Source organism: Panthera onca, chromosome B4 (genome assembly GCF_046562875.1).
Source record: "Panthera onca isolate mPanOnc1 chromosome B4, mPanOnc1 haplotype 2, whole genome shotgun sequence".
NCBI lineage: Eukaryota > Metazoa > Chordata > Mammalia > Carnivora > Felidae > Panthera > Panthera onca.
In genome coordinates, this window is record NC_138345.1 from 35631515 (window position 1) to 35648416 (window position 16902).

The 16902-nt window shown below is 42.4% G+C and overlaps 1 protein-coding gene across 4 annotated transcripts in view; it reads left to right on the plus strand.

Annotated features, from left to right (window-relative positions):
• CACNA2D4 (calcium voltage-gated channel auxiliary subunit alpha2delta 4) overlaps nt 1-16902 on the plus strand; it is a 114044-nt gene that overhangs the window by 16189 nt on the left and 80953 nt on the right. For all 4 annotated transcript variants that reach the window (XR_014137908.1, XR_014137909.1, XM_060658831.3 and 1 more), the window contains exons 7-14: nt 8310-8370; nt 9030-9180; nt 10923-10997; nt 11902-11991; nt 12101-12214; nt 12691-12769; nt 14252-14385; nt 16187-16264. Coding sequence is in view for 2 of the 4 variants with exons in the window: in XM_060658831.3 (XP_060514814.3) it covers nt 8310-8370; nt 9030-9180; nt 10923-10997; nt 11902-11991; nt 12101-12214; nt 12691-12769; nt 14252-14385; nt 16187-16264 (782 nt within the window). In the remaining 2 variants the exon portion in view is untranslated. The remainder of the gene's footprint in view (nt 1-8309; nt 8371-9029; nt 9181-10922; nt 10998-11901; nt 11992-12100; nt 12215-12690; nt 12770-14251; nt 14386-16186; nt 16265-16902) is intronic.

Sequence of the window (16902 nt, forward strand, 5' to 3'; positions counted from 1 at the left end):
GCTGAGTATCTCTTTCTTCATATGTCATGTATTGTATGTATTTCTTCTTCTGTGAATGCCTATTATGGCATTTGTCTAATTATCTATTGACTTTTCCAATGTTAATCCATCCTTATTGATATGAAAACATAACTTGATCATAGTAAATTAGTCTTTTGTGCATTGCTGGATTTAGTTTATTAATGATCTTGTTTGGGATTTTTTGCACTCATGAGTGAAATGGTCTTGTAAATTTTTTTCTTATACTGTCTTTGGTTTTCAAAATTATAGTAGCTTCAAAAAACAAACTGGGAAAGTATTCCCCCTTTTTCTGGTTCTTAGAAGTATTTAAATAAGTTAGACTGATCCTTTCCTTGAAAAGTTTGTTAGGATTCATCTATAAAACCATATAGACCTGATGTTTTCTTTATGGGGATATTTTAAATTACCACTTCAATATATTTAATACTTGCAAGACTCATAAGATTTTCTATTTCTTCTTACTTTGGCAAAATTCTTTTTCTTAGAATCCATCCCTTTCATCTGAGTTTTCAAAACTATTTCCAGGAAGCTATTATTCTATCATCTTTTTAATCCCTGCTGTATCTATAATTATGTCCCCTTTTATCTGTAGTATTACTCATTTTTTTCTTCATTATCCTGCCACTGATTTCTCTATTTTGTTAGGTAGGAATCATCTTTTGTCTTCGTGGACTGCTCTCTATTGCATCTTTGTTCTCCAAGTCATCTGTTTCAGCTCTGAGCTTATCTCCTCTTTTCCCTTTCCTTGAGTGTGTTCTACTGTTCTTCTTTCTAACTTATTAAATTGGACACTTAGCTTTAATTTTAAGCCTTTCTTTATGTCTAAAATAAGCATTTATGGCAATACCTTGGCCCTAGAAGCTCCACTTTTGCTTCATCTCACAGGTGCAGTTAGTAGTGGTTTTTAAATTTTTTAATCATAGTAAAACACATATAACATAAAATGTGCCACCCTAACTTATAAAATGGAATTATGATTGATATATATTATATTAGTTTCAGGCATACAACATAGTGATTCAATATTTTTATACATTATGAAATGATCACCTAGAAAGGTCTAGTTACCCTCTGTTACTATACAAAGTTATTACAATATTATTGACTATATTCCCTATGTTGTACATTACATACTTGTGACTTATTTATTTTATAATTGGAACTTTGTCCCTCTCAATCCCCTTCACCTCTTTTGCCCATTTCCCAACCCCTTCCCTCTGGCAACCACCAGTTTGTTCTCTGTATCTATGAGTCTTTTTCTGGTTTTTGTTTGTTCATTTGTTTTTAGATTCCACATATATGGTATTTGTTTTTCTCTGACTTATTTCACTTAGCATAATACTCTCTAGCTCCATCCATGTCTTTGCAAATGGCAAGATTTCATTCCTTTTATGGCTGAGTACTATCCTATTGTACATATACACCACATCTTCATTATCCATTCATATATTGATGGACATTTGGGTTGCTTCCATATCTTGACTATTGTGAAGAGTGCTGCAATGAAAATAGGGGTGTATATATCTTTTCAAATTAGCATTTTATTTTCTTCAAATAAGTATCTAGATGTGGAATTGCTGGATTGTATGGTAGTCCTGTTTTTAATTTTTTGAGGAGCCTCCATACTGTCTTCCAGAGTAGCTGCACCTATTTACATTCCCTGCCAAGAGTGCATAAGGGTTCCCTTTTCTCCATATTCTTACCAGCACTTGTTATTTCTTGTCTTTTTGATAATGGTTATTCTGGCAGATGTGAGGTGGTATCTTACTGTGGTTTTGATTTGCATTTCCCAGATGATTAGTGATGTTGAGCATCTTTTCATGTGTCTATTGGGCATCTCTTTGGAAAAATGTCTGTTCAAGTCCTCTGCACATTTTTTAATCACGTTGGTTTTTTTGTTGTTGAATTTTATGTGTGTTTTTGATATATTTTGGATATCAACTCTTTACTATATATCACTTGCAAATATCTTCTCTCATTTAATAGGTTGCCTTTTGTTGATGATTTCCTTCACTGAAAATTTTTTTTAGTTTGATGTAGTCCCATTTTTATTCTTATTTTTTTTGTTTTAGAGATAGAAGGACCACAGGTGAGCCCAAGTTGGAGAGAGGGGCAGAGGGAAAGGATGAGGGAGAATTTCAAGTAGGCTCTATGCTCAGTGCAGAGCCCAATGCGGAGCTTGATCCTATGACCCTCGGATCATGACCTGAGCTGAAATCAAGAGTCGGACACTCAACCAACTGAACCACCCAGGTGTCCTGATATAGTCCCGTTTTATTTTTATTTTTGTTGCCTTGCTGAGGAGACCTATCCAAAAAAATATTGTTAAGACTGACGAACTTATTGCCTATGTTTTCTTCTAGGAATTTTATGGTTTTAGGTCTTACATTTAGGTATTGAATTTATTTTGAGTTTATTTTTTTATATGGTGTAAGAAAGTGGTCTGGCTTCATTCTTTTGCACTTATCTGTCCAGCTTTCCCAGCACCATTTATTGAAGAAATCATCTTTTCCCCATTGTATGTTCTTGCTTCCTTTATTGTAGATTAATTAACTATATAATTGTGAATTTATTTCTGGGCTCTCCGTCCTATTCCATTGATCTATACGTCTATTTTGTGTCGATGCCATACTGTTTTGGTTACTATAGCTTTGTAGTATAGTTTGAAATCAAAGCAATTGATTCCTCCAGCCTTGTTCTTTCTCAAGATTGCTTTGGCGATTTGGGGGGTCTTTTGCCATTCCATACAAATTTTAGTATTATTTGTACTAGTCCATCCTACCTACCTTTAAGTGTATGATTCAGTGGCACTAAGTACATTCATAATATTTTGCAACCATCACCACCATCCATCTCCAGAGCTGTCTTCATCTTACAAGATTGGAACTCTACCAATTTGAAAAATAACTCACCGTCCCTTTTTCCTCTCAGCCTCTGGCTACCACCATTCTTCTTTCTATGTCTCTGAATTTGACTACTCTAAGTATCTTGTATAAGTGGAATCCTACAATATTTGTCTTTTTATGCCTGGCTTATTTAACTTAGTGTAATGCCCTCCAGATTCATCCATGTTGTAACATATGTCAGAATCTCCATCTTTTATAAGGCTCAATAATATTTCATTGTATGATAGATCACATTTTATTTACTCATTCATCTGAAGATGGACACTTGAGCTGCTGCTTCTACATTTTAGCTATTGTGGATAATGCTACTATGAACAGGGATGTACAAATACCTGCTTGAGACCCTGGTTTTGGTTATTTTGGGTATGTCCTGAGAGGTGGAATTCCTGGGTCATATAGCAATTCTATTTTCAATTTTTGGAGGAACATCCATACTGTTTTCCATAGTAACTATACCATTTTACATTTCTACCAAGTGCATAAGGGTTCCAATTCCTCCCCATCCTTGTCATGTGAAAAAAAAAATTGAGAGTAGCCATCTTAAGGATATGAGTGGTATTTCATCATGGTTTTGATTTGCATTTTCTTAATGATTAGGGATGGTGAGCATCTTCCCACCTGCTTATTGGCCATTGTGTGTCTTCTTTGGAAAAATGTCTATTCAAGTCCTTTGCCTATTTTTGAATTGGATTGTTTGCTTTTGTTGTTCTTTAGTTGTAGTTCTTTATATTTGGTAGATATTAACCTCTTATCAGATAAATAATTTGCAGATATCTTCCATTCTGTGGTTCTCTTTTCACTCTATTGATTGTGTCCTCTCATACACAGAAGTTATTGCCTGTGTTTTTGGTTTTATGGTAGAGTTTAAATTATCATTTGCTTCTAAATATTGTTAAATTTCCTTGTGATTTATTCTTTGATCTTTTAGTTATTTAAAAGCGTATTATAGGGGCGCCTGGGTGGCGCAGTCGGTTAAGCGTCCGACTTCAGCCAGGTCACGATCTCGCGGTCCGTGAGTTCGAGCCCCGCGTCAGGCTCTGGGCTGATGGCTCGGAGCCTGGAGCCTGTTTCCGATTCTGTGTCTCCCTCTCTCTCTGCCCCTCCCCCGTTCATGCTCTGTCTCTCTCTGTCCCAAAAATAAATAAAAAACGTTGAAAAAAAAAATTAAAAAAAAATAAAAATAAAAAAAATAAAAGCGTATTATGGGGTGCCTGTGTGGCTCAGTCAGTTGAGCATTCCACTCTCAATTTCAGCTCAGGTCATGATCATGGGATCATGGGATCAAGCTCCATGTCAGGCTCCATACTTAGCATGGAGCTTATTTGGGATTCTCTCTCTATATATATATATAATATAAAATTTATTTTAATTTATAAAATTTCTAAATATGTAAGTATTTTATACTTATCTTTTTTAAATATGAAATTTATTGTCAAATTGGTTTCCATACAACACCCAGTGCTCATCCCAAAATATGTCCTCCTCAGTACCCATCACCCACCCTCCCCTCCCTCCCACCCCCCATCAACCCTCAGATCGTTCTCAGTTTTTAAGAGTCTCTTATGGTTTGGCTCCCTCCCTCTCTAATTTTTTTTTCCTTCCCCTCCCCCATGGTCTTCTGTTAAGTTTCTCAGGATCCACATATGAGTGAAAACATATGGTATCTGTCTTTCTCTGTATGACTTATTTCACTTAGCATAACACTCTCCACTTCCATCCATGTTGCTACAAAAGGCCATATTTCATTCTTTCTCATTGCCAAGTAGTATTCCATTGTGTATATAAACCACAATTTCTTTACCCATTCATCAGTTGATGGACATTTAGGCTCTTTCTGTAATCTGGCTATTGTTGAAAGTGCTGCTATAAACATTGGGGTACAAGTGCCCCTATGCATCAGTACTCCTGTATCCCTTAGGTAAATTCCTAGCAGTGCTATTGGGTCCTAGGGTAGATCTATTTTTAATTTTTTGAGGAACCTCCACACTGTTTTCCAGAGTGGCTGCACCAGTTTGCATTCCCACCACCAGTGCAAGAGTGTTCCTGTTTCTCCATATATACTTATCTTTTTATTATAAATTTCTAATTCAATTTATTTGCATTCAGAAAACATGCCATATGTGGTACTGATTTATGTGAAGTTAGTTGAGATGCCATCAAGTACATCATCAAACTTTATAAGTATTCCATATGTGCTTGAGAAGAATATGTGTGCTCTAATTGTTGGATGAAAAATTCTGCATATGTTGGTAATCAAGCTTGTTAATTGTATTGTTTAAATTTTCTATTTCTTTGCTGTTTATGTCTGCTTGACTCTCTTTAGCTCCTTTGACACTTTTTGTTATAAATCTATTTTGTCTCATATCCACAGAGTGATACCAGTTTGCTCTTGGTTAGTATTTGGGTAATACATATTTTTTACCTCCTTTTACTTCCAACCATCTATGTCATTTTCCTTTAATCATATGTCTTGAAAATAGCTCATAGCTTTTCAATTTTTATCCAGACTGACAATGTCTTTTACTGGTTGGCAAGTTAAACTTGTTTACATTTATTGTATTGAAATTTGTAAACATGCTATTATATGATACTTAAAATTTTTATTGGCCCTTCTATTTTTATGTTTCCTCTTTCCTCTTTGTTTGTCTTTTTCAGAGATTGGCATTTTTGATAAATATCTCCTTCTCTCATTACTTCTCTATTTTTCTATCAGTTTAGAACTTATCCTTCTGTTTCTTTTAGTAATTACCCCTGAAATTTTATCAGGCATACTTAACACATAATGTTAAAAGTAAATAATATTTTTACTCTTCCTCCAGTCACAAAAGAGCTTTAGGACTCGTGCTTACGTCCACTTCTCCCACCTTGGCTTCCATTCTATTGTCATGTAATATATCCCTTTTTTGATCCCCACAAATTAGATACTATGCTATTGAGACAGACATGCCTATTTGGAATGGACTTTTTGTTTACTATTTTATTTGCCCACCATTCCTTCATGCATCCCAAGCTGTCTTTTCAAGATCCTTTTCCTCTTGAAGTAAATGTCAGAAGTTCCTTTCTGGTGGGTCTCTTGGTGGTAAATTGCTCCTGCTTTGTTTATCTATAACTGCTTTATTTTATCCCCACTTTTTTGTTTTGCTTTTTAATTCATCCTTTTTTGTTCTTAGGAGTTACACAAATCATTTCCTGTTGTCATCTCATTTAAACAGAAAAGGCCAAGTCTTTTTTTTTTTTTTTTTTTTTTTTTTTTGGAGAGGAGTGACTAAGCCTGCATTTGATGACACACCCCTGAGAAATAGCACAGAGGAACTAGAAACCCCCAAGCAGATTTCAGAAAACAACACTGTTGTTCTCTATCAAAACTGTTGTATTCTTTAATGATTGTTTGGCTGGGAATGCATTTCTAAATTCGCAATTATTTTCTCTCAACACCTTAAAACTGTGTTTCTACTGTTTTCTGACTTCCATTGATGTTGTGAAAATCTGCTATCAATTTAACTGCTGTTCCTTTGTAAGCATTCTCGCTTTTCTGGCTGTTTTCAAGGTATGTATGTATGTATGTATGTATTCGCCCTCGGAGTTATGCAGTTTCACTACTATGTGTCTACATGTGGATATCTTATTTATCCTGCTTGGGATATGCTGTGCTTTCTAGATCTATGGATTCAGACTGTTTCTCAGTCCTAGAGCATTTGCCAACATCAGTTCTGTGACCATTTTCTTTCCTCGCACTCTCCCTTTTCTCTTTCTACAGCCCCAGCCAGATATATATTAGACCTTCTCATTCTAGTCTCTGGGGGAATCTTTCAAATGCATGGATTTTCTCTTATGCAGACCTCTGCATAATCCATTATACATTTTTTTCAACATTTAGAAAAATGTTCCATATTCTTAAGGCTGTTTCTTTGTTCCTAATCACTTCTTGTTATTTATTCTTCCTGATGATTTCTCCAACATAGCCATCTTCTACTTTGTATTTGGTAGTTTCAATACCTGTAATCCTTGGGAGGATACAGCTGATGGTTCTTGCTTCTGCTGCCTCTCACTCACACTGCCTGTTTCTTGTGTTTTTGGTAATCTTTACCTGTGAGGCCACACCATTTCAAGAGTCAAGCTTCCCCCCAAGAGGACCACTTCTGTTTCTTCTTGGAGTTGAGGGTACCCCCACCAGGACCACTAAACCGCTCTTCCAAGGTTTTGGTTCAGAACTGAGAACCTTAGACACAGTTTCTCCTCCTCATTATTGTTCTAAGGATCAGATTCCCCACACCTGTGCTGCTGCTATAGGAATGTGTCCTTTGGAAGACCCTACTTCTCACAGCTGCCTTCAGGTCTACATAAGAGCCATTGTTACTCAAGCTCCCACCATGCTCTGGTCCTGTTTCTTCCTTCCAGGCCTTGGCTCCTGGCTGCCTGGGCCCCTGCCTCTCACTCTTGGAACTCGGCTTTCACTTGTTTGGTTTTGGGGGCACGATCACTGAAAACATCTCCTACCTTTGAGACAAGCAATGCTTCAGAGGGTGTACCTCATCTGAAGTCTAACTGTTATGGAAAAGGATGATCCCTTGGAGCTTCTAGACATTCGTGATACTGACACAACCTTTTTTGTAGCCCAAACATAACCAACTACACTTTCACCTGTTATTTTTAATCTCCTTATTTTGAACTCACTATTCCCAACCATTAAAATCTTTCAAAAGAGATTCTATCATTGATCATGTCAGTGCTATCTGTGCTTTGTGTACATTTATCCAAGTTTTTGATCAGATGAATAAGACAAAAGCATTCTGTGAGTGCTCAAGGTAAGACCTTTCGTACTCATTCATTCATTTTTCATTCAAGTAACAAACATTTATTGAGCATCAACTCTGCTAGGTACTATGTTAGACACTATACTAGGCCCTGGAATCCCTGACTTCAAGGAACTTACAGTCTTATAGCCAAATCACTTCTCCCAGCGATCTTAATTAAGCTGAGTAAAGCGGGTGAGCTAGAGAACAGAGTACCTGTCTGTTTATCGCTCTGTCCATGTTTTGCTGATGGTAGTGGATGTTAACTGTCATACCTCCTTCAAGCTTCCCCTTCTACAACTTGATGTGAGGTTCAGTCACAAATGGGTCCCAGGTATCACATTTTGGGGGGCCTGTGAAAGTAACCCAAACTCTGGGTCTGGGCAGTGTTGGTGGTAGGTATCCCTCCGTAAGTTGCCCTTCCTCCTTGCCTGCTGCCTCAGTTTACAGGGTGTGATCTAGTGGTCCCACATCTGCTGTCCAGGTCCACTGCTGGCCCTGCCTTGGGGGTGGCCAAACTGGACATTCTGTGCTCTTTACTGAGTGCTCTTTATTGAGCTGGTAAAAGAACCAGCCCTTATTTCCCCAGGTATCAAATGGACGCCTGATGAGAATGGAGTCATTGCCTTTGACTGCAGAAATCGTGGCTGGTAAGAGCTCCAGGGGAATGGTGTCTGGTGCTGGTATCTCTCATATAACCTTTGGGTTCTGCCCAGTTCTCCTCCAGTCACTGCCCTACCCCCACCACCAGCCAAGGGCCTCAGGTGTGTATAACCTGAACCCAATGCAAAAGCAGGAAGAGTTGCCAGCTGTATTTCCCTTCTCTGCAGCTGCCCTTGCTCTAGGACTCATCACATTTGTCTTTCTTACCCCAAACCTCCTTCCAGCACATTGAGCTGTCTCCAAATCAACCCTCTGCCAGACTCTCCCCTCCCTTCACACCCCTCCTCTGGCAGATTTGTAATGGAATCTGAGGGTGAAATCCAGCTTTCTCCCTTCCTGCTGCCTGTCCCTCCAGGACCCTGGCTGGTCCAAAACAAAAAGGACAAGGGTTACCACCGGGACTGAACCTTCTTCCCACCTGATAGGTCCATTAGATGAGCACAGTCCCAACTTTTGACCCCAAAATGGCTTTAGAACTGTGCTGGGTGGTTATGGGACATGAAAAAAGCTAGCATTGATGGATCATTGCCCTGAACCTTGGGTACACCTGGGCCACAATCTGAATAGAAATAACAAGAGATTCAGTTGGGTGGCTGTTCTGGCTTTAGTTTTCCCATTATTGGCCTGTGCTTTCTTTCTGTTAAAGGTATATACAAGCTGCTACTTCTCCCAAGGACATAGTGATTGTAGTGGATACGAGTGGCAGCATGAAGGGGCTGCGGATGAGTATCGCCAAGCACACCATCTCCACCATCTTGGACACACTGGGGGAGAATGATTTTGTTAATATCATTGCGGTAAATGTGCCTTCCTATTCTAGAATAGCTCTCCCCAGAAAAAAACCCTTTCTGCCTGCACTAGAATGACCTATACGTACAATCACTTGATGTTTCGCACTGTAGAATGATTCTCTTCTCTGAAGCTGGGGCTTCTAACCTAAGCTGGACCAAGGATGGGCTTTAAGCGATCCACAGAGTTTCTGAAATTGTGTGTAAAATGTGTGCATCCACTTTTCTGATTCCACAGATTTCATCAATTTCTCAGATGAGTCTGAGAATAAAAATTAAGAGACACTTGCCCTGAGCAGATACTTAACTCACCCCCATCCATGTGCTCTTGACTGGTACCCATCACTGGAACAGCCTCTCCATTATGCTTAGGATGAGTGAGCCCTGCGCTCTTGCTTTTTACATTCCCAGTCCCCCATCTCCTTCATCCCACCAAATCCAGACATTAAGAGAAGGGGAATGTAGGTAGTGGGAGCTAGAAAGGGACCAGCAGACCTTGGTCCTGCTTGCATGGCAAATCTTCCTGAGGATAGCTCTAGACAGGATAGGTCTTCCTGTCCTAGAAAAATAATGAAGGAGAGGGATGAAGCAGAAAGAAATGTGAAGACAACAAGTCAGAAGAATGCTTTCAATGCAATGAAAGAGCAGACCAGTTCAGCCCTCCAAGGAGGCAGAGTTGACTGCCACCTTGGGGGCATCAATTTGAAGCCTACCTGATCCAAAGCTTTCCCCATCATCCTGTCACATTGCTGAAAATGCTTGTCTTCAATGGAATTTATATATCTAGTAAAGAAATACCAAGGCAAAATGGTCTAACTTCAAAATGTTCATCCTGGAGGCATAAGAAGGGCCCCTCCCCCATCTCTGAATTGCTCCCCTGAGGCCTGCATCATTTACCCACCCACACCACCCCTGGACCTCGCCCTCCCCAACTCCACCACCTTTCCATCCCTAGACATGACCTGCAGCAGTGACAGGACAGTTACAAGGACAGGCCTCAGTCCTCCACAAGAGTGGGAGTGTGCTCCTCCTGCAGAGCCTGCCCCACCTCGTTCCCAACCCTTCTCCTGCTTTTGGGGAGGAGAGGCAGGAGAAACATTTGTTCCCTACATTCCCCAAGAACACCCCAGCACTTGCCCTAGAACCTGCCTGCACTCCTACCACCATGTCACCATCATCTCCCTTTCTCTCCCTCTTGTATTTAAACAGAAGTAGTTTAAAGACATCTTCAAGATTTGAATTCTAACTATAGGGAAATGGAGAGATTAAGAAAAAGAGGGCAGTAGTAATTCATTTCCCCCCTTCCCATTCCCTGTTGACAGCTAGAGGATCTTGATCATAAATGCAAGACAAAAGGTAAAAGAATTCAGTTCCTAATCCCTATACCCAGGCATTGGGGAGGGGTCAGAACATAGAAGAACTAGAAGGCTCTGGAATTCTTGTGGAAGGCACTTTGTCTTGTCCTAAGGGCGGAGACCAAAGGAATTCTCTCAGTGCCTTCAGGTTCTCTGTGTATTCTAGGAGATGGACATCACTCAGCCACCTGAGAAGACCAAGACCAGGATTTGAGGAGAATTTTTAGAGTTAAAGCCCCACTGTTCTCTGTACCCCCTTCTCTCTACTCAGGAAAACTGCCAGAAGCATAGGGTACTCCAAGATAATATTACACAGGTGCCAAGTTAGCCTGTGAGTTTCCTGAGCTTCCAAACTGATCCTATCTGTTCTGTCCCCTCTGCCCTCTGCAACTACAGTACAGTGACTACATCCATTACATCGAGCCTTGTTTTAAAGGGATCCTTGTCCAGGCAGATCGGGACAATCGCGAGGTGAGTGTCCACCATAGGTGAGTGCCTGATGCTTCTGAACCCCTGCTTGATTAGGATGGTGGGCAGTCACCTGAACAGACTTCCTGACGGCCCCCTTTACTTATTCCCATGGTACTTGGAAAGAGGGAAAAGCAGTTACCCATGTAAATACCCCCAAGAAATTGCCTCATAAATATGCTGCCTGCTTATCCGAATAGTGAGCAAAGAGAGACCTCCCATCCAAAGGAAATCTCACTTATTCAGAACTGCTTTTTCACTCTGTGGATTATCCATGACTCAGTTTCCCTCTTTGCCTCCTCTGTGGGTCTTTCCACTGTATCAGTCCTCATGAAGAACTTCCCCAAAAGGAAGAGAAGTTCAAACCCATTGGACTGAGTCTTTCTCAAAGGCCAAGGAGGAGAGGATGTGGTAACTTTTTTGAAAAGAAAATTGCAGGTCACAGATCCTTCTTTCTGTGACTGGAGAATTTGAGTTTGGCTTCTTCTTGAATCCCAGCCTCGGGTTGGACACTGGAGCCCCTGGGGGCCTCCATGGTTTCTTCTGTGAAATGCTCACCATTGGGTTATGTAGGTCTGGGTGCTGAGGATGCTGGGGATCTGGGCATTGGTTCCCAGCAGGTCTGCCTGAACTGTCCTCCCTGCTCTGGATGGGCTCACACTTGGCATTTCCTTCCAGTAGTGGAGATGTGTTTGCACCTAGCCACTTGCACTCTGTTTATCTTGGGGGCATTTAAGAAACATCTGTTGTAGGGTCCAGCCATGAAATTAGCTGGATCATGAAGAGATGGATCCTGTAGTCATGTTCTGGGCAAATAGCTCTAAACAGCCTCTGAAATTAAGACCACAGATGAAGGTTCCTTGGCCATCAATCCACTGACTCTCCTCTAATTTCTTACCCATGATAGCATTTCAAACAGCTGGTAGATGAGCTGATGGTCAAGGGTGTGGGGGTCGTGAACCAAGCCTTGACTGAAGCCTTCCAGATCCTGAAGCAGGTACCGACACCTGGTGAAGCTCCAGGAGAGTAAAGGGTTAGGAGACGGGGTGGAGGTGTGGGGGGGACAGTTGGGCTGCAGTCATGTTACCTGTCCTTTCCCCACACAGTTCCAAGAGGCCCGGCAAGGAAGCCTCTGCAACCAGGCCATCATGCTGATCACCGATGGGGCTGTGGAAGACTATGAGCCAGTATTTGAGAAGTACAACTGGCCTGACCGCAAGGTTACCCTTCTGGTGGAGGTCAAGGGGGCAGGGGAAGGGGCCAAGGGAAGCGTTCTCTTACTGCCTGCATAGGATAACCAGTGGTGCCCAGAAAAACCAGGCCTTCCCTGAGTTCAAATGTCCTGCTCCATTAGACACATTAGTAAATGTCCCAGATTGGTGTTCCAAAATTATGGTGACCCTAGGCACAGAGGACTCATGTGAGAGAGAGTTCTGGATGAGAGACCAGATGTGGTGTTCAGATGAAAACTGTCAGGCTGTGACCCTCCACGCTATACCTGGCTCACATTACCATGGTCCTGGCAAGTCCCATTGCTGCCTAGGCCTCAGGGTCCTTTCTGGTCAAAAGGATGAGAGTGGAGAATTCAAAGTCAGCAAAATGCTTGACCTGACATCCAAGACTCACATAAATAATATTAACACTACTTATGGCCAGGATCTATGTCTGCTGAGTGCATCTGTGTCTTGTGGATTAGGTTCGAGTTTTCACTTATCTGATTGGAAGAGAAGTGACTTTTGCTGACCGCATGAAGTGGATTGCATGCAACAACAAAGGTAGGTGGTGTGTGAGCAGAGCTGCTTGCAGCCTGCACCCAGTCGTCGGAGGTTCTGAGCCATGGCTCCTGTATTGGGGCCTTACAGAGGTACTGTGTCAAGATAACAGTATCTGCCCCTCCTTCTAACTTGGAAAAAGCTAGACAAAATGTAGATTGCCCCAGGAAAACTTGAGTAAATACATGATTACCCCTGCAGGACTCTAACTTATAAAGTCACCTGAAATGAAACTGAGAGGTCATCTGTCCAGTGTTTGCAGAAGAGAAAATTCTCTCTTCAAATAAAGCCTGTATGAATCATAATACAGACAGAGTGATGCAGGGGTGAGACCCACAGTTTAAATGTCAGTTCTTTCTGATGTCTAGCCTCCATTCCTCTTGTTGCAGATTATGTCCATTTACTCTGGTTCTGCTTCTAGACAAAGCAGAGGGTCATCATTTTCTTTAGAATAATGTTTTGGGTGCAGTCCTCATCTGTCTCTGGCCAGAGCCAAAGATCTGGGCTGTGCAATGCCAACTTGGTCCCTATTGATTCGACCAAAGTTTATTGAGAATGTACTGTCGTGCCTGGCAAAGTTTCCAAATTGTGGTCAGGATGGACTCAGTCTTGCTCTTGTTGCTGTCCGGCAGAGCAAACAGACAAATCAGCCATCAGTGGTGATATAAACTGTAAGGGCAGAGGGGCACAGACCTTACAGGGGCTGGGAGAGTGATGGGAGAGGCACTTCCCCCATTTGAAGGTGGCAGGGAGGGCCTCCTAAAGGAAGAAGTGTCCATGCTGAGATATAGATAATGGTAGGAGTCAGCCAACATAGAGAGCATTAAAGAGTGTTCCAGAGAGAGTGAAGATCATGTTCAAAGGGTCTGAGATAAGAGCATGCTGGGAATGGAAAGCAGTTTCACTTTCTGGAGGGTGGAATGAATGTTTTGTGGGGAGTGATGCACAATGAGACCAGACAGGTAAACATGTACTAAGGCATTCAGAGCCTTATAAGCCATTTGCTCTTTTAAATATCACTGTGGCTACAACCAAAAGTCTATAGCACCCCTCCCTGTAAACAAGGAAGGACAGTAGTCAGAGATAGGGGGGTTAGGGGACACCAAGCTACTGTCTTAGACTGGACCCAAATACAGAGCTGCCTGCAGGAGGGGGTGCTCTTGGGAGATGACCCTGTAAGGAAGTGAGGAGGGCATAATCGTGAGAGGGAAAAAGAGCCACAAGGCCCCTGCTGCTCCTGTGGCATTTCTGGACTGAGAGGTCCCCCCACAGTTCTCCCAGATTAAGGCAGCACCACTGGCCTCCAGCTGCCTGCGGGAAAGGACACAACCTTGGGGGAAGTAGTTCCCTGTGGCCCAGGGCAGCTCCCAATGAGAGCCCAACCTGTAAGCTGAGAGCAGCTGGGGGAGCATTTGTGGGCCCTGCAGAGTGATTCCAAGTTGAACCCCCAGCTTTTCATAACCACACAACCCTTTCCTCTGCCAGGCTACTATACACAGATCTCCACACTGGCAGATGCACAGGAGAACGTGATGGAGTACCTGCACGTGCTCAGCCGCCCCATGGTCATCAACCATGACCATGACATCACCTGGACAGAAGCCTACATGGACAGCAAGGTGGGGGCCTGACCCTGCTCCAGAGTTAGGGGCCCCAGGGAGTAATAGGTAACTTCCTGAGTCAGGAGAGGGGTGAGCAGAGCACCTCCTCAGGAGATGGCATGAAGGGGTGAATACCTTCAGCCCACTAGAAGACCCATTGTCTGTATGCTACCCCCAGAGGCCCAGAAACCCCATGAGCAGACATGCCCAAGGCTATTCTCCATGGATAGAACCCCTTTTCTCCAGACTTGTGCCTCCCTTCTTCCCATTGTCCTCACCTCCCTCATTGTTCTTCTCTCCTACCTGTTTCAGGAAGAAAGGTAGCCAACCAGTAATTCAAGATACTATGGCTTCATCAGGTGCTCCCCTTCCTGCACTTTCAGAGACTGCCTGTGGGTTGCAGTGATTTACACAAAGGAATAGATAGCCAAAGTAGATGAGATGTGTGGGGGCAAGAGGGACCTTCCTGGCACTTCTCAAATCATATCACATACATAGCCACCTGCTTCAGTGGTAAAGTCTCAGACTGGGATTGAGAGAGACCTGAACATAGTGGCTTAAATAAGAGAAAAGTGTAGTTCTCTCTCATGTAAAAGAACTTTAGAGGTGGCATCCCAGAGCTGATGAGGAGCTTCCTGGTCATCAGGGACCCAGGCTGCTTCTTGCATCCCCTTGGTCAACCCCAGGGTCCTCCTGGTTCCAGTAGCTACTAAAACATTAGTTAACTGAAACTACTCACTTTCAGAAAACCTTACTTCCAAACTCTAAAGTGAAAAATCAGATGAGGAAGGGGAAGAGACTTGATGGTTAATGATCTATGCATAGTATAATGAATATAGATAATATCTTACTATAATTATGTAATGTAAATAACATCACTACAATGGCAATCATGTGACAATATGTAAATGTATCAAAGCAACACCATAAGTTTACACAATATTATATGTCAAATATATTCAATTTTTTAAAAGTTATTCATTCTCCAAGAAAGTATACTATAGACTTCCATGGCTCAGCACCCTCCTTTGGTTGATCCTGATGAAGATCACACATATTAAACATACCTGTGCATGCCACCTGTGAGGACCTATCTTCATGATAAAGTGGGGTGCTTGTGCAGAGCCCCTTCCAAGGAGGCTGAAGGAGGCTGCACAATGAGATGAGGCAGTCAGGGAGGAGGGCCATTTGGGAGGTGTGGAATGATGTGGCTCTGGTGTTCTGAGTGAGGAAGAGGTTGTGGGTCTGTCCCATGTGTGTTGGGAGTGACCCTGAGGTCAGCTACAACTACACCATGACCCTAAGGTCAGCTACAACTACGCCTGCTCTTGAGCTATGCTTCCTCATGCATGTGCTTGTGTTTGTGGGTGGCTCTGTGTCAATGTCCTTCTCCCTCTTAACTGCCCTGGGCTGTCATTTGGATCCATAGCAGAGATTTCTGGGCATGTGTGTGATGTGCCCCTTCCATGGTTCATGCTCATCGTTGGCATGGCCAAGACAAGAGTACTTCATGAGCATGTTTGGGAGCTGGGTTGTGGGCTCTGGGGTTTTGACACTTGTCCTGGTTTAGGACTATCGTTGCTAAGAGACACTGGCCTGGTCCCCTCTCCAGCCTACCTCTCTCCTTCAGCATTTCTGCCAGCTCTCCTTTTGCAGAGAAGGGGAACCTCACTTGTGGTTTCGTCTTCCTGTTCGAAGGTGGCTTCAGCGATAGTTGAATGTCAACTATCAACTTCAGCGATAGTTGACATTGGTGACTGTGGGTCCTCCACACTATGGACTCTGAGATCTCTGTCCTTTGCTCTTTCCTCCCTGGCAGTTATTCACTTCACAGGCACAGAGCTTGATGCTCCTCACCACTGTGGCCATGCCAGTCTTCAGCAAGAAGAATGAAACGGTGAGTGGCTGCTCTCTGAGAAGTTCCAGCAGATTTTAAAAGTTGGGGTCCCTGGCTGGCATCATTAGACCAATGGTTCTTGATTGGATGGGCATCAGAACCACCTCAGAAGGGTTTTATATTCAGATTCCAAGCCCTTTGCCCAACCATTTATATCAGAATCTCTTGGTTGGGAGGGGAGTGAGGGTGGGAGGTGGAGTGGGGTCCATACTTCCCAAACTCACCCCTTGATTCTGCTTAGTCATTTTGGGGTTGTCTTATTTCTCTGCACGTGGGACCACTGTCCTGAGGATATAAGGCTAGAAAAGTCACCTGCCAACCTTCTGGCAAAACAACACTTAGCCTACCAGTTTGGACAGCCTCTAATTTGTAAAGGCCTCTGGTAAAGGACTTTCTAGAACCTTCCATCCTCTATCTGGTCAGAAAATGTTTCCTTATAGGCCTTGTGTATTCAAAGCATCCATAGATTATGGTCTTTCAGATTCTGATACTCAGCCTCTGCTATGAAAATTAATATTTTATTCAACTTTGTATTTCTTTTAAATATTATGATTTAAATATTAATACTGGAAATTAATCTTCCCTGCAGCTGAGATTTCTCCTGGGGCTTCTTCCGGTAGGTTCTAGATTTTTATTCC